Raw genomic sequence first — 22839 nt, forward strand, 5'->3', positions numbered from 1 at the left:
ATCGCAAAAAAAACTAAAGATAAAAGTATGAAAGTAAAAATCGAGTTGAGGAAATATAAATAAAAATATAGTAATTACAAGATAATAATTTAATGTTGTAAGTTCAGTCATTTCGTGATATTTTTTAGTAGCGCAATACTTTAAAAAATGTATAATGTATGTTTTGGCAGTGATAGCATGAAGTTAAAGATTCTTGACTGACGTTTGAAGATTTCCTGGTCCTCTTCATCTTATGGCAAACAAGGATTATGCACCGTCATACGCCCATCATTTTCAGCAAACACCGGAGAGTGCAGGCGTATGTAGTCCAGTAGAATGTCATAATCGACTCCGAGTACTTCTATGTTCTTACGGTTTTCAGCGATCATCTGAAACGTTTACAAATGTTGAATGAAAAGAACCGGGCAACATGATACTACTTGACAAAAGTCAAAATGATGTAGGCCCACGACGATATTTCAATTTTTCATTAATTTTCGGGCACCCAAAAATTCAGACAGCATTTCAGATTTTTCAATGATCATCTACTAAGAATCGTTAAAGCTAACTCCAACCAAGATTACTGAAACCAAACCGGAGAAGATATTCAGATCCTGATTCTGAGAAGTGAAAATTTTAAAGGTAAATAATATTTCACTTACAGTAAATCCATCACCGCCTTCTCCGAGGAAGTTCTGCGACACGACCTTGTAGTATTTATCGAGCTCCAGCGGTTCGTACCTAGGCACGTCACATTCAATACATCTGACTGTGACGTTCAGTACTCTTGAGTTTACTGGTAGAGAGCCGTCAAATACTGCACGCAAACCTGTGAATAATCGATTTGTCTAATTATTTTATGAATCTAAGGACTGTGCAAAAAATAATTTATTAAACATTCGATATGATGGGCAAATAAATTGATCCAATTTCGAAATTAAATCCCAAATACTTTAGGATTTCTCATCCTCAATTCCAATTTACAACGAATTAATCTGGTCATCTTATTTCATAGAGTAAACTTCAGAAGATTTTTTATTACCTGCTACTTGTAACATATGCCTGCCAGGTGTAGGTTGGCCGTTCACAGAATACTCCAACATTTCCATAATATGTTCTCCTTTGAGGTCAAAAACTTCAACGTTGTTCTCAAAGGGTGTAGACAGTATCACTGATCCAAACGTAATTACTGAAAAAAAAAAACTTTTCTTATTAATTCCTAAAATTGCTTTTGGACGTTGTTTAAACGCTTAAAGGTCTTTTGCTTCATCTTTATATCACTTAACCTCTTCAGAGCCAATCATTTTGATGTCATTCTAGTTCGTTAATAATAATCATTATCTTAGAAATTCACATATACTTGCGTTTATTGGTTTGAACCAATACAGATAGAATATAGATGGTAAAAGGTATATCGAATGGTTCTGGTCTTCCTTCTTACCTCCTTTATCAATAGGTGCTCTGATAACTCCTCGGTTGTTGAAGCAGAAGTGAGCATAGTTCCAGTTGTTGCCTTGAGCTCTTGATAAAGCCTGCAAAAAATAGAAGCAATAGTTAACTCAGTTCCATCAACGATATACATAATTATGTATAAAGCCTAATAATTGGATCAAATCTCTTACAGCTGACAAGGCATCATCATCCATATCCACTCATTCACTGCTCTGTACCGAGTACCTACTGTCAGGACTTTAGCTTTCTTCCTAAAGGTCCTTACCCAGATGAGTTCCTACAATGGCTTAGCTAAACTCCAATCAAATTAAAAAAATATATCACTTACAGCATGCATAAAAGCGTCACAAATAAAATTGCCAAGATTGCATTCGGAGCACGAGCAATCTGCTGACAGATCCACCATTGATGTTCCAATCTCTTCAGATTCCCTCTCTTCAATCAGTGGTAGATAGTAGTTTATCTTTTCCAAGACATCGGGCGCTAAAAATACAAACTATTATTAGATTAAAGTCAGACCCTGCCGAAGCAACAAACGATAAACTCTCAGCTATATAATTTTCATTATTTTGTACCTCATTGCTCTTACCTTGTACAATATCGTTTCCAATATAATGAGGGTTACCAGCCCAACTGACAAGATGGCCGTTGTCATCAAAAGTGAGCTTGATCTCACCCAAATATTGCGTATGCGCCGCTGCTTGCACTATTAAAACCTAGAAAAAATATTATTGTTTATGAAAACGGCAGGAAGATGGTGATGATGATGACAATAAATTCGAAGTGTTCTTTCGATAATTTTCAAAATGTAAGAAAGATGCTAATTTAGTTAAACTTTGAAGTTCTATTGTTAAACACTCTCGCCTACCTTTTTGGTTTCTTGTTCCACTACTACTGGGTAAGGTCCCAACGGTGTAAACCCACTCGCTTCAGGAGCATCCCCATTATACAACAACGTATGACTGTGTCCTCCAACGATGATATCGACGTGGGGTCCAGCATGGCGTGCAATTTCTCTGGAAAAATATATTTGGTACAATAAAACGTGCTCTTGGAGAGGCCTATGTCCAGCAGTGGACTGCGATAGGCTGATGATGATGATGATAATGAAAACGTGCCAATGTGTATAAAGATTTTCATAGTTAGGTTCAGCATCCCAAAATAAATAGGAGTAGTAAACTTCCACCCAACAGTTAGGTTTGATTAATAATCAACAAATATATATGCTATAAAGGTTAAAAAAAGTATTTACTCATCGACGTCTACACCGCAGTGTGACAGCACTACTATTATGTCCACGCCTTGTTCATTCAGTTTTTCAGCTTCTTGTCTTACGGCTTCTATTTCATCTGTAAATCTTAGATTACCCGTTGAGGCTAAGATCTGAAAATTTAAAATTATGAAATTCAATACTCGATGATCAGTATATATCAAAAGTCAGATGTGTATTATTTGTTATTGCTCATTTGAAGTCAATTTCATCATTTAGAAGTAGATTAATCTGTGTGGTACTCACATTAGTAGTAGCAATCAGTACACCAATTATTCCAATTTTCCTGCCTTTCCTTTCTATAACAATGCTCTTCTCGTATAAACCTTGTATAGTCGGTTCATCATCATCAACAATGTTCGCAGTAACTACTGGTGATTCTAATTTTTGCAAGTATGGCACGACTCCTTCAATTCCATTGTCAAATTCATGGTTCCCTAATACCTGTAATGTTAAACATGAACTTAATAATGAACGAACTAATTTTAATGTCGAACTTTTTAACGGATTTGGATAAACGTTAGATAACCGAGGCTTTTTCCATCAAACTACATTGACCGATACAACAATATTCAGTGGTGGTCAGGGACACATTAAAGTTATCTTATCGTCCTAGACTCTGTGGTCTTAACACTTGCAAGAGATAAGATCATAATCAAAGCAAGCTGATTACTAAAGGATCGACTTGGCGATCGAGTGGTTGTGAATTTGATTCCCACCTATTTGATCATTGGATACGTACCATCTCCATATACAAGCATATTTAGTGTAATTGGCAGGGTCTATTAATCTACCCTCTACTCGTAATATGCTACCTACATAGCTGTCTTTTCAACCGAATTCACTAAATGCAGTCTCAGCTATTTGGTAGTTAAAAAAACATGAAACAAATTATTTAGTCCTTACATGAGCATCATGAGGAAGCATGTTCATAAAATCTTTGGTGACTTCCCATCGGAATATGTTGTACCAGATGGTCCCTTGGAAGCTATCACCTGCATTGAGGAGCAGGGAATCAGGTTCTTCTCTCAAGCGCTCACGAACCATCGTCGCGAGACGAGCGAAGCCACCGATACATGGACTGTTTGCAGGATTGCAGGTAGTACCTGATGGACTGGTCTCGACGAATCTGAAAAACATCGTAAATAGCATCAACTGAAGGTGTTTTCGAAGTCGACCAGCGAATTTTCCACACGCTTTTCCCGTACAACTAATACGTACAAATAAGATTGTGAATGGTGTACAAATAGGATTTAACTGTTCACTTGTAATTTTTTGCGGCTTGTTATGTTATATTGTTTTTCTAAGTGAGTTCGTATCTGTTTTTCTCGACGATATGGCCGTAATGCTGATTATTTTTCATATAAGTTCCTTTAAAAACTCATGTCACTTTCCTTTGTTTGTAATTACTTCTACATCCGTCTAGTGTTCGTCACACATTCCATAGTGACAAACAATCAATGTCATACATTTTAATAATATATTTTCTATCTCTTAATGATTTATTCCGTTAATCGTTTAAGCCAAGTTTTATTATGTTTCTATTTAAAATATTTAAAGGGTTGTTCCAAAACATTGATTGCCTATTTACTTTATTTCCATCATTTACGTCACCACTATAACCATTCAAGAAACTGTCACGACGGATGTGTCTTGTCAAAGAATCGAAGTCGTATTCAAAGTTGGAAATTCGCAATTAATCCAAGTTCCTAACTACTCAGCTGTCGAACGCACCGTCGGATTTGTCGGATTCTGCTGTCAAATCTTTGGTTCCAACGTTTGTCGTTGAAGTACTGAAAACCCTTCAGTTAATAATAACACGAAAACTGTTATTTACCAATTTAGTCCTGAAAAGCTTTGAATGTATTGAATACAAAAAAAAATCGTCTTCTTGATGATTAAACAACATTGGTATAAAATGGAGTACCTATAATCACTTTTGTGAATAAGCATTTTAAAGATATCCTTGGAATTAGTGTAAGAAATATTTTCATTATCGTAATTAAGTACGTCATTAGTATTTTCGATTAATTGTTTCGTCTATATGTTTTGTTCTAGACATTGCACTATTACATAGTACTTAGGTAATAATGTTATAAATATGAAGGTAACTACGACTGTCGAGGTTTTACACCTAACCTACTGAACCGTTTAATGCCGGAGAAAAGACTGAGAAAGGGAATAAGCTACTTTTTATCCAGATGCGGTACGTAGGTCTCATGATGACCAGGTAGCAACAATTAGCTTTTTTATTAATTACACAAAACATATGACCACAAAATGTAAATACATACATTTACATACCTCGCATGAAAATCATTATAATGCAAAATGTTCAAATCATATCCTGAAGTAATTTTGGCACTTAAAACTATTAAGGAAAATGATAAAACTAATAATCTAAACATTTTTGCTAATAGGACATAGGTCTGACGCACTTTCAACACACATTTGAAATGTTCAAAAAGTCATTTGCGTTTAATCAACAGACTTGATCAGATAAAAACGATAGGTATTATTTTAGGAAATGATTTGCATTGAGATGCGATAATTATTATCTTAGATAAAAAATTGTAATCTAAAGTGACGATGGTCATGCAAATAAATATAGGTAATTAAGTGGCTTCCGCCAGCGATTTCACTTGGAACTAATCTGTGTATCCGGATATTTGCATTTCTCTATGAATCTTATCTATCTACCTATCACCCATATATTTTATAGCTATATACCGAACTATCTATATATAGGCTATCTACAACCAATTTCCTTCTAGATTCCTCTGTGTACCAGGGCCACGGAATAATTCCACAGCCCTGGCTTAATCTCAAGTCTAACAGTCTACACCCTAAACTAAAAAAAAAACATTAAATCGACGAGAAGCGTCTATCGAGTCAACTAAAAATAAAGTTCAGTTTTAAGCCGTGACAGTACTCGGCCAGACGCATTCATACTCTATCAGTGTGTTGGTAGTGCATACATGAGCTATTAGTAGCTTCCATGTGTGTGTGCTCACATCAGCAAGCGTCCCACGGCCTCATATTTTTCGTAACGAAGCTCATAAAGTAAGTATTCAACTCACACCTTAATTCATTTCCTAGCTCCCAAGTACATAAATATAGTGCTATGCGGCTTTAATTAAGGCTCTGTTTAACCGCAAATTTTGTGACCGAAAAGCCGGCGTTTGCAATGTACTACTATTGACACGTACTAGCTATTCACGTGGTTTAACGAGCGAGCCAAAATGTTTGACGGTGAGTGCGCTGCGCAAGCGATTTTCAACCTTATTTGCTTTGTGACTGAGGGTGCATTGAAGTAAGTAGTTTGAATGAGCTCGTGCTTTGAGCTTGTTTAGTGTGATAACGTCATTGTCCAGCATAAAGCTTATGGGTCCTCGTGTTTGTAGATCAGTCATCAATCCTCTTACAAAATGGAGCAGTAATTCCTGTTGTTTGTGCCTGTACAGGTGAAAATATTTTCTTTGTTTCTGTTGGTCATTCTGATTGTAGGTACTTGTCAAACTATTTAGTAAACAAACACTCACTTATTCTTATTGTATAGGACACAAACTCTAGTTTGTTGTTGAATTAAAAATTATAATTACAAATCTTTACCTAGAAAATATAATACCAAAAACGAGTAGTTTTCCAATGAATGATCCAAATATAATCCACGTACAGTTACAAAAACTCCAGATTACAAAGAAAACAGAACCCAAAACCTCGCATCTAACGGTCCATTAATTTAACAAAATTGACCTACCAGTGCAAGCTTCATATCTTTCGATGCAGAGCCTCAAAAGTCGGAACCTGGCTGCCAGCCAAGTGGTTCGCGTTAAGATACGAACTAGTTCGAGTGGCTAATCCCGGCTTATTGCTGATATAGACCAAGTCATGCGTTATTTTAGGATAAAACCGCCAGCTAATTACGGAGAGCGGTTTTAAATGTTTCCTTTGCTGAATTTTGCTTTTTTGAAGTTTGCTGTTTTGCAAGATGTGGGAGGAATTCAGTTAAGTAGCATCGTTTATGTAAGGAACCAGCTGTTTCCCGTAGTTTTATCGGTGGCCTACTAAAAGTAACTTTGTGCACCTGGATAAAAAGTTGCCACTCCGTCTTATACCGTCTAACTCCGTGGATTTTTTTTATCAATTATTTCAGCTATTTTTCAGCGACAGCGGACTTGGAAACTTACTTCCTCCTCATCATATTTTCTATAATAGGAAGGATTCCAGCTAACGAGTTCAGTTGCTCATGCTCATGCAAAGCTAATGAAACTAATATAGAATTCTTAACCATGTACCTATGAATACGGTGTGTCTGCAAAAAAATGCTGTTTGGGATTATTGGATATCCGTACTTTTATGGCTCAGAACGTATGTGATCACTATGTGCGGATCTTAGGTCCCGTTTTTATTGCGACTGTCCGCATTCGGAAAATGTGCTTAGTTTATTGCAATAGACCTTGCTCCGTATTTCTTGATCTTAAAAAACTGAGACGAACGAACGTAAATATGGGTACCATAAGGATACATACTTGAATTAATAGGTAATAGGAACAATTATTGTGGCAATTACTAAACTAAATAACTGATCGAACCTGCCAGCCGCAAGCTTAAGAATAGAATAATGTAACTATCCCTAAGTTTTGTGTCTCATACAAAACTGTCAGCCGATAGTTAATTCACATACTTATTATTTTTAAAGTAATCTGGATACTGTAATGTGGCTTCTACTCCATACTGATTTATTAATTCGATCCAACTGTAGGCCGACTAGAAGTCAAGTGCAATGCAGGGTTAGGTACTCATATGATGCAGATGTTTTAACAACACCAAAATAAGGTTAAGCATCATAAAACTGAAGCATATTTAATAAAGCTTATCGTTCAATTAATTAACAGATTGTTATTATTACAGTAAACAAAGTCTGGTTTATTTTCTACTGAATAAGAAACGACGTCCTAAACACACATGATTAAAATTTAAATGTTTGTACGGAACCCTCGGATTATGGGGGACATCAAGTAATATTGGGTAATTTACTTCATTTTCATTAACACAGCCTAATTTGATGGTTTAATACTAACATTAAGATTTTAATTGTCAATTAAAGTTAGCTTTAAACGCCCCTCAAAGTTTTTTTTTTCTGAAAGGTTAGATAAGAAATAGCTTTTCATCATACCAAACAAAACATAAAACGTTGAGTTAAGTGCCTATGGTTTAAATTCAACATTTATAATTAACTAATAATGCGATCTCTTAACATATTCAACATATTCTAAGTACCTAAGTACTCTAATATTCTATATTATCTAATATGTGGAGATCTTGGGGGGAGGCCTATGTTCAGCAGTGGACGTCCTATATCTGAGATGATGATGATGATGATGACTCTAATATATATTTTTTACACTCAAATCTCTTGGCATTTTTCTTATAGAATGAAACTGTAAAAAATATATTTTCGTCACATCTATTAGACTTTAAAGAGAGTAAGTAATCTCTCAGACAATATTGTAAACAACAAACACCTATTCAAACGTATTTTATTTTATTTATATAGCTACAGCTTATTCCTGGCAGCTTACCGACCCACGCAACTCGCGAACTATTTCTGAAATAAGCCTTTTGCTTTTATATTCTGAAATGTACAGAAAGAAGGGCGAATAAAATATTTTTGTAAACAATCGTGAACTGTATTGAGGTGAAACAAACAAATTATTATGTCTCGACTATACGTAAATATGTATTTAAAATTATTTAGAGAAAAGAGAGGATGCTGTTCGTTTAAGTTTACATTAACACTCCATAACTCACATTAACATATATGAAAAGTAATTTTACTCGTTTGACTGAAATACATATACCATATTCAAATAATCTGAAAATATGCAGGTAAATCTAGAGTAAAGTATAATTACGACGTACTATTCTTAGGTTTAAGCCTAATCTTTTTTCACAACTTAGGCATAGACAAAATTATGATTTAAAAGACCATCGTTATGTTACAGTCATATTTATTTTTCTTAACCTGTCTAGCTTTTCGTTTTCTGTATAAAACAGGCCTTACATACCCAACAGTAAATGCAAACACAAAGCTTAACAACTAGCGTAGGTGGACTACAGCCCAGACAGATTTAATATCACACAGTACTCTCTCAAAAACAATATTTGTATAGTACTTTAAGCAAAAGGTCGCGGTTTAGTGCGTCCTTATATCAGGCAGATGAAAATATGTGATGAAATATTTTAGTGGTAACTCTATATAAATGATTATTTTTTCATCATGGATTGCAAAAAAATATAATTAGAAAGAAAGAAAATGTATTCAATTGTGCCCGTGGTCGAAAACTAAGACTAAAAAAACTGTTTCAATTATTACTACTTCTTTATTCTTAATCTGTTTCATCATGCATCAATCATCATTTTCCTAGCTTTTTCTCAACTAAGTTAGTGTTGGCTTCTAGTCTTATCGGATGATACCCGTTGGTAGGACAGGTTCTCAGACCACGTAGATGTATAAATATGCATTTTCCAATATAAATTATTCTTTAAAAGAATTCAACTCAATTCCATAAATACTTTAAATGAGCTTTTGAAAACTTGTAAAAATATTTCTAGTTACTTATCATTTTTCTCGTCACGAATGCCGCCGCCGAAACTTAATTATAAGCACGATTGGCTTGCAACTTAATTTTATGCCTCTTGCATTTTAAAATGAAAAGGTCTACCAAGTTCAAAAATATATTGTGAGCACCGAACTTCTAAATACAATACCTTGTAATGAACTCAATCACAGCTCATTCACGCGATATCATATTCTGAAGTTATACGAAATAGAATTCGTCTATCGTACCTACTACTACGTTACGTTCATTTAAAAGAGACTATGACCCATAAGTTTGTTTCGGCGTTTCTTCTCAGGGATCAGTCACTTAGGAAATGCCGACCAGCGTTCTTAAAATGACGTGTGAAAGTGATGTAATATCCAACTTCCTAAATTTAAACGCTTTAACCAATATATAAAAAAGATAGAGATATTAATACACAATATAAGTGGATGCTGCTGCGTAGCAGTGTTTTACATTTAGCCACTCCTGGTAAGACCGGTGGTCAGACTTTCGAGGTTCCGACTCCCACTATATCTACACAGAAAAATCCTTGTGTGCAGTATCATGAACCTCCAAAATAATTTTCTACTCCATAATTATCAACGTAATCCTAAGCTCGGTGTTAGTGTGAACCAATTAAGGTTTAAAACTAACATGTTTACGGTCCCATTCGACAGGTAACTAACTTAATCCCGCTCAGAATGAATCGGGTACGAGATGGAATTGAAAGGGGCTGGGCAATAATTCATGTTTGAACCCTATGAAGATGGGCAAGATTTAAATGACAAGGATCGTCTATATGTATATTCTGGATTTTATAAGTTGTCATCTATCGGTAGATTTCTGTGTCTTTGGATCCATTTATTTGCTAGATAGTGATGAATTTTGACCTTAGCCTCATATACTTTATTCTTTCAATCTCTTATTGCAAAACAAAGGATCCATACGTAATAAACTTCCGCAGTAAGTTAATTGACATTATCTGTTATATATATATTTATTTATATATGTTCTAAGGATGTTGTTTTATGAGAATTTATTTTAAGAATAAACAAAGTGTAACTCTAGCGTAGTTTCCAAGTCAGACGGTCTTGCAAGGCTGTTTCCAAATAAAAGGATAGTTCGAATCGGTGACAGCAACTTTTCCAATCGAATGTTTTAGTTGTCCTAGCGCCACCGACTTCCAAGATATTTTCGTTTAACTTGCATATTTTATGTATCAATTTTATTATGTAAACTGTCCAGCTTTAGAAAATACACACCTATTATATCCTAGCTTTTTTCTAACTATTTATGTTGGAGTCGGCTCCCAGTATAGTTGGCTACAGCTGAGAGTACAGGGTAGAGTGACTGCCTGTCGGACTTCTACAACTAAGTAATAGCCTTGAACAGATACATAATATAATGACTCATAAAAAAATACATAATTTATTTTGATGAGCCTTGGCAGAAATCAGTACAGCTTTTATGTATAAAGGTTCCACAATTCCTCCTCAGTTCAATTTTCAAGTTAATATCTCCACACGTTCCTAAGAAAAAAAAGTCTTGACAGAGAAACAGACAAACAATGAAGAAATTTTTTAAGAATCCGACTACCTAAAATCAATATAATATCATTGTCAAAATTTTGCTCGTACGGCTTTAGTTAGTACCATTTCAGTATTAATGAACTCCTTGAAATCGAGTTGTTAACACTTCAACATCGAGTAAGTTTTACACAGAAGTTTATTCCGAGATGTTTGCTGTCGTGCCTGAAAATAGTTATTTCAGTGCTGAAACTAGGTTCAATCGAGCGGCAAATCGATGCGCTAAGCTTACGCCGTATCTAGCTCGTTTGTAGCGTGATATACGGATCTCTCGGATGGTTACTTACAGAAACAAACAAAAAAATTGGGACGTATTTTGTTTTTAGCAATTAAGTAAAGATGTGTATTCACAGACTAAGAGTGAGTTCACTGTTTATCTTTACCAATTTACATACCTTTTTAGAAAGATGTATCTTTACATAGAGGATATTTTTGAGACATATACGTTGTTATTTTTTACGTTACGTTTCTAAAACTTAAGGATCGTATATATATTATTTACCTTAAGTAGTAATTTAAATTGTCACCCATTTTGTGACAGTGACATAAAAACACAAAAGGTTAATTCACAAAAATCAAAACTAAATTCTAAATTTCCAATATAATACTACACTATTCGTCAGGTTTTTTTTTCACTTTTATGCTATAAAATCAGCAACAGCTTAACCATGTGTCGCATTTAGTCAAAGGTTAGCAAATTAACGTGCGCTCGGCAATTTAAATGGTGGTTTTAGATTAAAGGCGCATTCAAAGAAGTGCTTGATTAAGGCAATTCTTTCAAGGTAGGTTATTGGAAAGATTGTGAACGCTGAAATATTGGACGTTGGCTGATAACCGTAGATGCGGGCTAAGATGTTTATTGGATTTTTTGGCGTTATCTATTCTGTAGAATTAAGCTTCAAATAGCATTTATTCGAAGAGTATAAAATAATATTTGATTCATCTGAAACTGGGGCACATGTATACTGTCACATACATTCTTAATTGAAATATTTTAAACCGATTTTAATATCTCTTTACACCCAATGTAAAAAGCTTAAAAATTACCAAAAACACAAAAACCACCATAATCCGACCACCATTCACAATTAAGGCTCGAGCAGACCGGATGCGTATGCGTAACCACGCGCGTAGTCACGCGCGTAGTTACGGCGTAACCATGAGTTGTAATGTATGGAAATGTATGAGACAGGCCACACCGCTTGCGTAACGTAGACACGCGCGTCGTTACGCAAGCGGTGTGGTACATTTCCATACATTACAACTCATGGTTACGCCGTAACTACGCGCGTGACTACGCGCGTGGTTACGCATACGCATCCGGTCTGCTCGAGCCTTTACCAGCCAAAAAAAATCCGTCAAAAAAACAACAGAACAACATCAACCAGAAATAAAGGAGTAAAAATACAAAAAGTTTTTAAGCATAATGCCGTCCGGCTCACGTACGACATACACACGTGCCGGCCCGGTCGTTACGGCCGATGTGCGGCGCGCATGCCGTTGCGATACCGCATAACCTCACCGGACGAGCGGACGTGCTTTTGAAAATCGTCCGTAATTTTTTGGTTCGTGTTTGAGGGATCTTTTGTTTGAAGGTGTCAATGACTGTTGTTTAACCCTTTGTATGCCGGAGCGCTGATATAGGGGACACAATTGATTTTCTATTGTTTTACAATCAGTGGCATTCACGCAGTTAAACGTTATGGGTTATTTAACTTTGGTTGGTTGGTGCGCAGGGCGCGTACCTATTTTAAATCTAAGGGTTCGTAGAAAACTAATGTCGTTGGATTTCAGTAAATAGATAGCTTCTTTACGACACAGATCTTCAGAGTGCAGCGTTTCAACATTTATATTGCATTCTTTGAAAATATGTAAGTATTTAATTTATTAACATACATACATGAATAATATCGTCCCGTCATTCGCACACACACATCTTACCTCGGTTACTACCTACGCTGCCCAAAGGCTTTACTGTTCGTAGCATGAAGTTGATCTTTTAAAAATAAATATTGTTACTTGGTACAGTAATGAGATTATAATATGCAATTGGAAACACATGATTGGTGATCAAACAGGGTCCCTTCTCAGGGACATTTACCAACTTTTTGATGATAGAATGCTAGTGTTTTTTTTTTGCTTTGTGTTGAATTTTAAGAACGCCGTATGCCAAAAATAGACTTCTAAAGTCTAACGTGCTGAAAAGACACTTAAAACTTTCTCGTAATGACAAAAACCTTAACACTTACAAACCGAGATCTTCCGATGGTCACAAAGCTATCAGGTGTTAATACTGTATAGGAACAAGGTCCAGCTCGTGAAGTTAAGCCCATTAGATAGCTAGTCGAGTACCTGAGAGCAGAGAGCATTTTCTGCCTTTCATACAATGTGGTGTTTACTACTGGTTTGCGATAGTGAGTTCGAAAAATGACTTCTTTTTTTGTTTTTGTATTCACAGGAAATAACTGTTTTTCCTCACGCATTTTAAGTATTTAAATGCTTCGACAGTTAATCAGAAAAAAATTAGGAAACCTTTTTAAATGTTTAGCAAAATTACTCGTATCTATACATTAAAGTTTTACACTGAGTTTTAAAAGTTACCAACAGATAGGTAAATATCTTGGTCTAGATCCGAATTTAAACAAATAGATAGTGGGAACATAAATAAGTATGACCATTTTTTTTTCCAATTACGCTCCTTATTTCTACCAGCTCCTTTCAAACCTTAAAAAAAAAACTTCTTTAACTTACATAGTCTATAGACAAGCCTAGTCTAAATGTTTGCTCAGTGTACCTGACCCCGCAACTAATCAACCACAGCCATTCAAAGGAGGTTTGAGCGACCACGTACCTACGTCCGGCTGGAATAGACACTGTTAATTGGTCCACGGAACCTAGCTCCGAACAGTTACCGCTTCTATTATCAAATTATTCCGACTTCCAATTATTCTGGTCGGGTAAGTGTAAATCTCGGTTCTAGTATAAATTATATCTGTGTTCGAAATCCGATTGATGGATTTTGAAAATGGAATTTGTTTAACAATTACTTGTATTTCTTTTGTTTATTCTACAAAAATAATAGAAGATTGCATCTTGTTTTTTTTATATTTGATTGTTCATACAAAACTTTTGATAACAAATGCAATTAACACAATAAGTTGCTATTAAAGTTTCGCTCTTTATTTCGTTAACGCAATGAGTGAAAATGAAAATGTGAAAACTTATAATGCGTGTTTTATTTTTGAAGTTTTAGTTGAAGAACAATTGTAATAGTCGAATTTATTTGTTTCTGTGAAAATAATTCTTGTTTCGAAGTAACGATTAAGGTGATTATCACATGGCACCGCACCGTCGCTAAGGGCGGGGGTAAAGCTGGCTTTGACGGATTTAACGGGTTTAGGCGTATGTTAGGCATTATCGGATTTAGTTGAAGCGAATGCGGCATGAGATCCGTTTCACCGCCAACCGGAGCGGTGCGCGGTGACGATTTAATCACTAAAGGGACCGATGAGAAAACAGTTACTAATATAATAAAGAAGAATCATTTTTTGTAGGTTTGTTCGTTTGAGCCCTAAAGGCTCCAAAACTGCTGAACTGATTTAAAAATTTTACTATAGGGAAGGTAGACTATCCTCGACTAACATGGACTATATTTTGCAAGGATACGAGAAGAAGTTCTCCGGATCGTGGGGAAAAACAGTAAAAAAGTTAATATTAAAAATGAAAACATGACGAGTTTTCGTAGTTTACTCGTCATGTGTATTCACTACAAAGGACAAAGTTAGGAGCATCGACAAACTTATCTAGTTTGTTTGGGAAGTTGACCTCAATGTCCTATGTAGGTGTTATACGTTAAACACCTTAAATAAATACCTATTTGAGTTGTATCTACTTAACCAAAAATATTAAATACCGTCATAGAGATTTTTAGAGAGTTGCTGGGGAGTTTGTTGCGCCACTTCTTCTTCCCAGCAAAAACACATAGAAAGTGGTAAAGGGTGGGCGTTTTGGGGACTGTCTTTTGTAAATTTCTGACGTTCGAAAAGTGCTGTTTTGCCTCCTAACTTAAATAAATGACTTTTGATTTTGATTTTTAATATCACAAAACTGATAGTGCGTACTCTTACGGATCGATAATAAAAAATACGACCTCAGAATATTCTTTCTTTATCTACTACGTGGATATTGGGATAGAGTTAGTGTCTAACCCACGTTACTCTTAGCTAAGTCCTGTCAAAAATAAAAAGTAACAGATCTTCCCTTTAGCACACTAATATAGAAACAATATAAAAATCCTAAAAATAAAAATTATTACTTCAACGAAAAATATAACACTAATTTTCCTGTAACCGTTCTACACGAAGCATCATGCTTTGTCTTGATACACATACATAAAGTATACAAACAAGTATATATATATACTATAATATACATAGTTATATACTACAATAGGTAGTCCGGTTTCCTTGTTAACCCTCGTTGATAAGACATGTTTATACACCAGTCTTAGTTGGGTATAAACTTGCGAGGAACTTAGCTCCGGTTTTTAATATAGGATAAGGGTAACTTGTTTTAGTTATCTTAGGGTTAATGTTCATTTAGTTTAGTTGATGGAGAATGCTTTAATTTTTTTTGAGGTTTAAATTTCGTAGTGTGAATAAAATTTTGTATACATGTGTTTGTTTGAGGCATTCTCAAATCTAAAAAAAATACATAAATTCTTCCAAGTAATTTCAAGATGACTAGTATGTTTTTTAGGGCACCTTAAACTCAAGAACTGGTCCACTGTCATAAATTCGTAAATTCAGTCTTACATAACCCATTTATCGAGAAAGGCTACAAACTACTTTTAATCTAGATACACAAAGGAGCCCACTTGACAAGGGTGACACCGCGGAAAACAGCTTATAATAATAAACCTTCAGACTTACAAAGCAGGTCTATCCAAGATTATCCACAGATAGAATACTAGAATTAAATTCATGAGAATACTAGCAACGTTTCGCGCTAAACCGTAAATGCTTCATCAATTATTCGGCAGGTACTTGACCTTAGCATACATAATGCATGAACATCGCACCTTGTAGCGACATAGTTTACTTGGCCAGGACACTGGGGAGTTCCAATTAGAGTGGGGATTTAATATTATAATGGAGGGTATTAAGGTGTTCGTGGCTATGTTACAACCGTAGTAGTCGATAGATTTAAACAACAATAGCACAAAGCAAGCAATGCTTATAGCGGTCGGTACGTGGATGGGAACGTCCTTGTCATTCTTCGTCTATGTCTATAGAGATATATATCCGTGTTTTGGAAGGTAAACCTTGACCGTTTTCTGAGGCATTTGACAGTCGCTGTCAATCCCTTGAATACAGACAGCTGTCAACTGCTCAAAACATTCGGTACCCCTTTGCTTTACATTGTGGAACCCGACTGTCAGTGGTACTAAGCGAGCTTTATAAAATTAATATTCCATGCCAGGGAAAAAAAATAAAAAAAATAGTAATATTGTAAAGACAGAATATAATCCAAAATGGGTTATCCTGTATAGTAAATTCTTGCGTTCAATACCAAAATAGGTCAATAAACCAAGCTACCTAACTATGTGGAGCATTTCACACATAATTGAAGAGAAGGAACCTTCTCTTGACCTTGGCATACATACCTAATGCCAAGACCACGTGTTTGTCATATAATTCAAGGAGGTTCCGCCTGCGGTTTCACCCGCGTCAAGAAGGAACTATTTCTCGCACCTGGATGAAAAAAAATGCCTATGTCACACATAGTATTTTAGAATAAAATAAAAAATTAAATATGTATTTTAGAAGAAATACATAATAGCAAAACATGTAGAGATTTTTTAGAACAACAATAACATGACTGAACGAATTTTATTTTCAGATGTTTTGTATTCAAAACTTTTTTTAGCCAGCGTTTGTTTTTGTTAGGTAATTGCTTTGAGAGAATAGAGATTTGTTTGTTTTAGATAATATGATATTTATATTTGAAAAACTGTGTAACATGAAAATATGGCTTCACGAAAATACTTTGCACTGTCCAATAAAAAGTCGCCTATAATATTTCGAGGGTTTCTTTTTAAATACGACTAGTCATATTTGCTTAGATTAGCGCGTAAATATAATAGGTAATTGTCTGATATCACCAACAAGACGTTTTCGTTTCATTATTTACCTGGAATTTTCTTGAATCTTGTGCCTTGTTCAACCATGTTAAACAATTGTAGGTCTTAATTTATTATAAACGTGTCATTGAGGAAAATAGTTCCATAATCAGATGTTGGTAAGTGAAAACGGGCCTAAATAGATTAAGGTGTACCTATGTAGATCCTTAACAAACAAAAACAGTTTGAGCACATAAGGCCTCAATTTCCCGGACATTTCGACTTACACGTGGAAAATCCCGGTTTAATCCCAAATTACATCGTAGACGGTACTTTTTAGGAGTCACAGGTGTCCGTTTGCTGGCCATAACCGTTTTGTTCTGAACTGTTCAGATAAAAAGGGCCCTTGCTTCTGAGAAGGCTAGGCAAGTTTTTAGAGACGAGTAGCTACTGTCTTTTTAGCTCGTTTTATGTTTTACTTAGATAGTCTAATACGAAAAGTGAAGTATTAAAATTGTTCTTGATACGTTTGAGGCCCAAAGATGTTGCCCGTTAAGGCTCTCAGATTGTGTCTCAAGTTAGTTATAATTATTTTGGACACTCACACAATGAATCATTGATTGGTCAAGCCAAGCCCTTGCAACTGAATACTGGTATTTTACACGAAGCGACTGTCTATCTGAATGTTCAACCTAGTTACTAGGTAAAACAATACTCCTTTTGACATTCAGGTATCTGACAACCTATAAGGATAGTCAAAGATCTTCAAATTACAAGTGCGCGAGCTTTTGCAGCCATAGCGACAGACGAGGGTAAAGAAGATACAAAATTTCGATGACTCGGGGTTTCTGCGCTAATAGTCTTTCCTAAAAATATATATTATTAAATAAATTGGTATTTTATGACACTAAACAATTTCATGTAACGAAACTTTATCTTTAAAGAGAGTATTTTATTACAAGGTCACAAACCCAAAAGAAGTATAATAACCATGTTAATTAAAGTAGGTACACGTTTTTTAGCTAAGCCAACTTTCTTGTTCCGCGAATCCTGCGTAATTCTCTCATTTCCACATTTTATAAAGATATTTTGTTAAGAAGGATTATTCGAGCCGAGCCGGGATGGAGAGAGAATTCATTTAATGTGAGTAATACTAGAAAAGAGGGATTGAAGACGTTTTATGGAATCTTCAGACGTACTCATTTAGAATAATTCAGGATTTTTTCTAATGTCATTTGTGCTTGAAGGTCGTTAAATGGAAAATCAACTTTAAGATGAGTACAATTTTATTCAATTTCCGTTTAAATAAACCTTTAAAGAATATTCAATTTCCTTTTGCCCATCTTACAGTATTGTTAGTGTATCCTCTATGCTAGCAATGTAACATATTCATGGCGACTAACGTCATTAATGCTGCACTAAACTGCATATTGACATGCAATAAGCCCTTTGAATATTCATACGACTGCTTTGTTACGAATGTAGTGTTGTATTAGTCACTTTAATTATGACTTTTGAGGTTCATTAGCGTTTCAATATGTAAGTGACTATTTCAATATAATTAGTTGGTAATCAATCTGTTAGTACCGATTGCGTTTTTCTTGCTGTTCATAATTATAAAGTTTTCAGTCCTCATCAACTTTCAGAGTCATAAAATTACTATCAAAACTGTGTTATATGCACATGTTTTGGTCCGCTTCTGTGCTTATGCTTACGAAGATAATGTATATGTTCAAACGACAGCACATCAACATACCTCAATCTATCTTTTTTGAATAGATTTTCAACCTTATTGCAATAGTGGAATGTTACTGTTTGATTGGTAAAATTTGACAGATTCGAATAAGCTGACCTGCAGCTGGCTCAATATATTTAACAAGCACAAGTATTCCTCACTTACTTTCATGAGATAAAACATCTAAACCAGCTGTGCGTACATTACACAATCTCAGTTCTAAAACCGTACAAGTTCAAAATTAGTTTGTGTCGAACACGTGATTGTCGGCTACTCGTTCGGGTCAGTTCGGTCCCGAGCTAATTAGCGGCGAACAAACATCATTAGCACTGCACTACAGCACTACAGTGCAAAATTCGCGCTAAACTGTATCCCCCAGTGTCCTGAACCACTGTTTGGGAATACCCAGTGTTTCGCTCCATTTAGTGTAAAATTGCACCGGTAGCAATTAAAACTGAGGTAATGTTTTGAAATGTTAATCGGTAGTTTAGATTCGTCTCACGTTTAATTGCTTTAGTTAAGGTGTTGTTGTAGTTAAGATGGTGGTTTGTTTTCATGGTTTTTACGTGAGTTTTATCTTGAGTTGTTAAATGTCTTACGCGATTTTGTCGAAGCTTGGGAAATCAATTTCTTAAAATTAACTAAGTTACTTTTTTGTTCTGCTGGATTTAAACTTTTCAGAGTTTAAGAGCACCGAGATGCTTCATGATGTCTTCCTTCGCTTTTAATTAAAAGCGTACTCAAAAGCTATACGTAATGATATCCCAATCTCCTCTATATCAATATGAAACTGAATTTTTTTCAACAAAGGAACGCAACAAAACATACCAAAGACTACAACATTAATGTACTTATAAAACCCCCGTTACAATCAGAATAACGTGAAATGCATACAAAAGTCTCTTAAAATAAAAATCCAGCGACTGTATGAAATCCAAAACCCACACACCTTCAAAGCTGACCATCAGTTTTATCTCAAGTGACATAAATACAGTAGCATTTATTGGTGCAGTAAAAGATGATATCTGGTTGTCCCGCACGTTGCGATGTAACTCAAGCGACGACGGGTGCCGGTGACTAGTGCAGCTTGTTGTCTGTCTGTCCTTTTGAAATTTATTGGTAAATACACTTTGTATGCTGTGGTACGTGAAGCGTTTTTGAAAATAGAGTTTGGAACACAAAATTGAGGTGTTAGGTTGAAGATTTGTTTGGATGTAACGATTAGATAGTGGATTAATTATTCACACTAGGATTATTTTAATTTTATCAGATAAATGGGCATGTGAATTAATGGTTTATTTATTTTGTTGTTTACCTAAAAATATCGCGTTATTGTATCGCGCCTATGAGCTATTTTTCAAATATATGTAATTATAAATCTTGATTTTCTAAATTGATAATATACTTAACCTTTATTTTGTGTTGCAAAGACCCAGAAACAAAGGCGTCTAATTATCTATCCACAGCACACATCCAAATTAGAACACAAAAAATAAATTTAAAACATTAAGAACACAGCCAAGAAACTCGCAGTGCTGGAACTGCTTGAAATTCAACCGGGGCACCATTATACCCGGCTCCAACCACGCTCGCCAAGAATTCTACGCCAAAACGACTATTGCACTGAACAGACGAAATCAAGGAAACGAACAAATCCCACTATAAAGTAAAAACGAGAATCGTGAAACATTTTTTCCTCCGACGGTAAAAAGGCTTAGTTCAGAAACTGTTTTACATAAAAGCCTGGAATATGCAATGCATTTTTATATGAAGAAGCAAACTTGCGGTTCGTATAATACAATGTTTGCAACGGTAGACGAGATTAAAAGTTAGATACCGTCTTTATTAACGTTTAGTCTTGAGTTTAATTTTGGCTTTGTTGGTTTAACAAGTTGAACATGCGATTGTGTTTTTCGAAGAATATTTTGTGGAAAGTTTTGCCCCCGGGAGTTTTTGTTTGTGCTCATGCATTTGTAACGCAGCGGTTACGGGTTAAGTCGCATGAGACTGCAGTCAAACGTTTTACTCAAACAACTTTTATGAGACTTCTATTTGTCTTTTGGATTTCTTTTGTTTCTTTTAATGATGTCATTAGATACGATGTTTAAACAATTGTAATGTTAACGAATATAAGTACGTTACTTATTTGAAAGTCCCTTTTAACTAAGTAAACTTTTCTGACTTACGATATATCAAACTTATTTTAGTCATCGAAAATCTCCTCTTAGGTATTTATTTTAACGTTTACCTATTTATAGAAGAAAATATTGATAGCCTCAAAAAAAAAAAGAAAGTATATCCAATAAACCCACAAAATTAACAACTTTTACGCTTAGAAGGACACTAACTACACCCATTATCATTTCACCTTCATATAATAAACGAAATTTCCAAAGCATTTCACTTAAAACTGGACCCACATAAAATTCGTGCAAACCGATAATGATTTCAACCACTAATCGAATCATCGAATAATCGAACACACATTGTACCCTATCCAATTAAAATCTCGTTTCATCTTCCATTAATGTTAACTTATCGAATGAATGGTGTTAATCGAGCGAGTGATTATGTTGATACTTTCCCAATTCCTGGATCGATTTAAAATAAAGGCTTTTCTGATTGGAGGATATCGGATTGCATGTTTGCTTTTATTTGTTTATTCCGCCTGTTAATAGCTGTTCATAGTGCCAGTTAATAGTAGCATATTTCAGTTACAGGCCGTAATGGTCAAACGGCTGATTTCAAAGCGGCAAAGTTATCAGTTGAGAGCTGTAGAACCGATACCGTTGGCAGAAGGTAGCTTAATCCGTCAACCTAAAGGAGCGCTGAAAGTGTAATAATCGAAATAAAATATACCATGAAGCTGTCATATGGTATTGAACTAACAGCTTATTACAGGAGAGACAGTAACCTCAGCAAGCAAATTGCAGGCACTCTGCAACTGAAAACTGAAATTAGGCTATAAGCTATCAATCATAAACAGCATGCTCTGATTAAAAAATGTTTTTGTCAAATTTTTAAATGGAATTCTGTTCCGTTTCAGTACCTACGAAACAATATAAATATTCCTTAGGAGTAAAACCTAGTCTGTGAAACGAAGAAAAAGTTGAAAATTCATTTTGGAATTACGCTTTCACTGTCTTATAAAGAAAACTTTGTGCCTAATTAATGAATGTTTAAAATTTTTCAGCGTAGAATTTCAGCCCTTTCAGAGAAAAGCTATCAGAGTATACTGGAACAAGTATTTCGGAATTTATTAATTTATTTTGTACTGCAAACACTGCAATGTTGTTTTCATTATGAACAAGGTTAGTGCTTTGCATAACTAAAATTGAGTATTTTGTTATGTTGCAAGTTTCGAGCATTATTTTGTAAGAGATGTGTACTATTTAACTGTATGCATACGCTTATATCATATTGTCTCATTCTCATAGATTGTATTTTATTTGTGTACCTAATGAAGATTGCTTCAACATATAGACAACAGAAGTTCGTTTTATTTTAATTAATATTAGCCTTACAAGCGAAACCTTGATCTTGGCTAGGCCATTTGCATTGGTTATTTCAGAGATGGTATTATATTTTAAAGATGCTAAAGTATAAATCATCATCATTAACCTCCTGTCCTTATCCCAATTTTATTAGGGGTTAGCACAGCATATTTACTCCTTCCACATTCTTCTATCTGCCGTCATTTTCACATCACACAGTTACCTACATAGCAACACGGAAAAATATGCACATAGAAATAAAAATAATAAGTACAACTGAAACATTTTTATAAACCAGACAGAAACCAACACGAAACGATACAAATGGGATCGTCAAATGTAAATGGCAAGGCAGCCTTTTGTTTCCAAATTAGTTGGCAGGCCTCAAACACCCAAGTTTATCCCATTGAGGCAAATAGCTATGCAAATTGATGGTTTCTCGATATTTCACGGCTAAACTCCGGCAATTGAGCCTACTTACTGACTACCACTAACAATAAAGTCTCGTTGAGAAAGAAAAATTGTTTTTCACTCCCCTAATGTACTAAATGGAGGAAGAAATGGTGTCTTACAGAGTTTAAGATAGTCAATTCG

The 22839-nt window shown here is 35.0% G+C and overlaps 1 protein-coding gene across 1 annotated transcript; it reads right to left on the bottom strand.

The window, feature by feature from the left end:
* Positions 1–74: 74 nt before the first annotated feature.
* LOC110371335 (apyrase) lies at positions 75–5180 on the bottom strand. Its single transcript, XM_064040860.1, has 11 exons — positions 5006–5180; positions 3608–3830; positions 2948–3145; positions 2684–2814; positions 2300–2447; positions 2021–2147; positions 1760–1914; positions 1421–1511; positions 1022–1168; positions 642–808; positions 75–368 (listed from the first exon to the last, which is right to left on the bottom strand). Exons 1-11 carry the CDS (start codon positions 5107–5109, stop codon positions 231–233), a joined length of 1629 nt encoding a protein of 542 aa, XP_063896930.1. The 5' UTR covers positions 5110–5180; the 3' UTR covers positions 75–230.
* Positions 5181–22839: the final 17659 nt, after the last annotated feature.

Source organism: Helicoverpa armigera, chromosome 23 (genome assembly GCF_030705265.1).
Source record: "Helicoverpa armigera isolate CAAS_96S chromosome 23, ASM3070526v1, whole genome shotgun sequence".
Taxonomy (NCBI): Eukaryota; Metazoa; Arthropoda; class Insecta; order Lepidoptera; family Noctuidae; genus Helicoverpa; species Helicoverpa armigera.

Excerpts from the sequence above, each read along its gene's own strand:
- LOC110371335 (XM_064040860.1), bottom strand. The coding sequence starts at position 5,109 with ATGTTTAGATTATTAGTTTTATCATTTTCCTTAATAGTTTTAAGTGCC. Across the intron at positions 1,512-1,759 it reads GTGACGCTTTTATGCATGCT|GCTTTATCAAGAGCTCAAGG; the intron begins GTAAGTGATATA and ends TATTTTTTGCAG. Across the intron at positions 369-641 it reads AAGGCGGTGATGGATTTACT|ATGATCGCTGAAAACCGTAA; the intron begins GTAAGTGAAATA and ends TAAACGTTTCAG.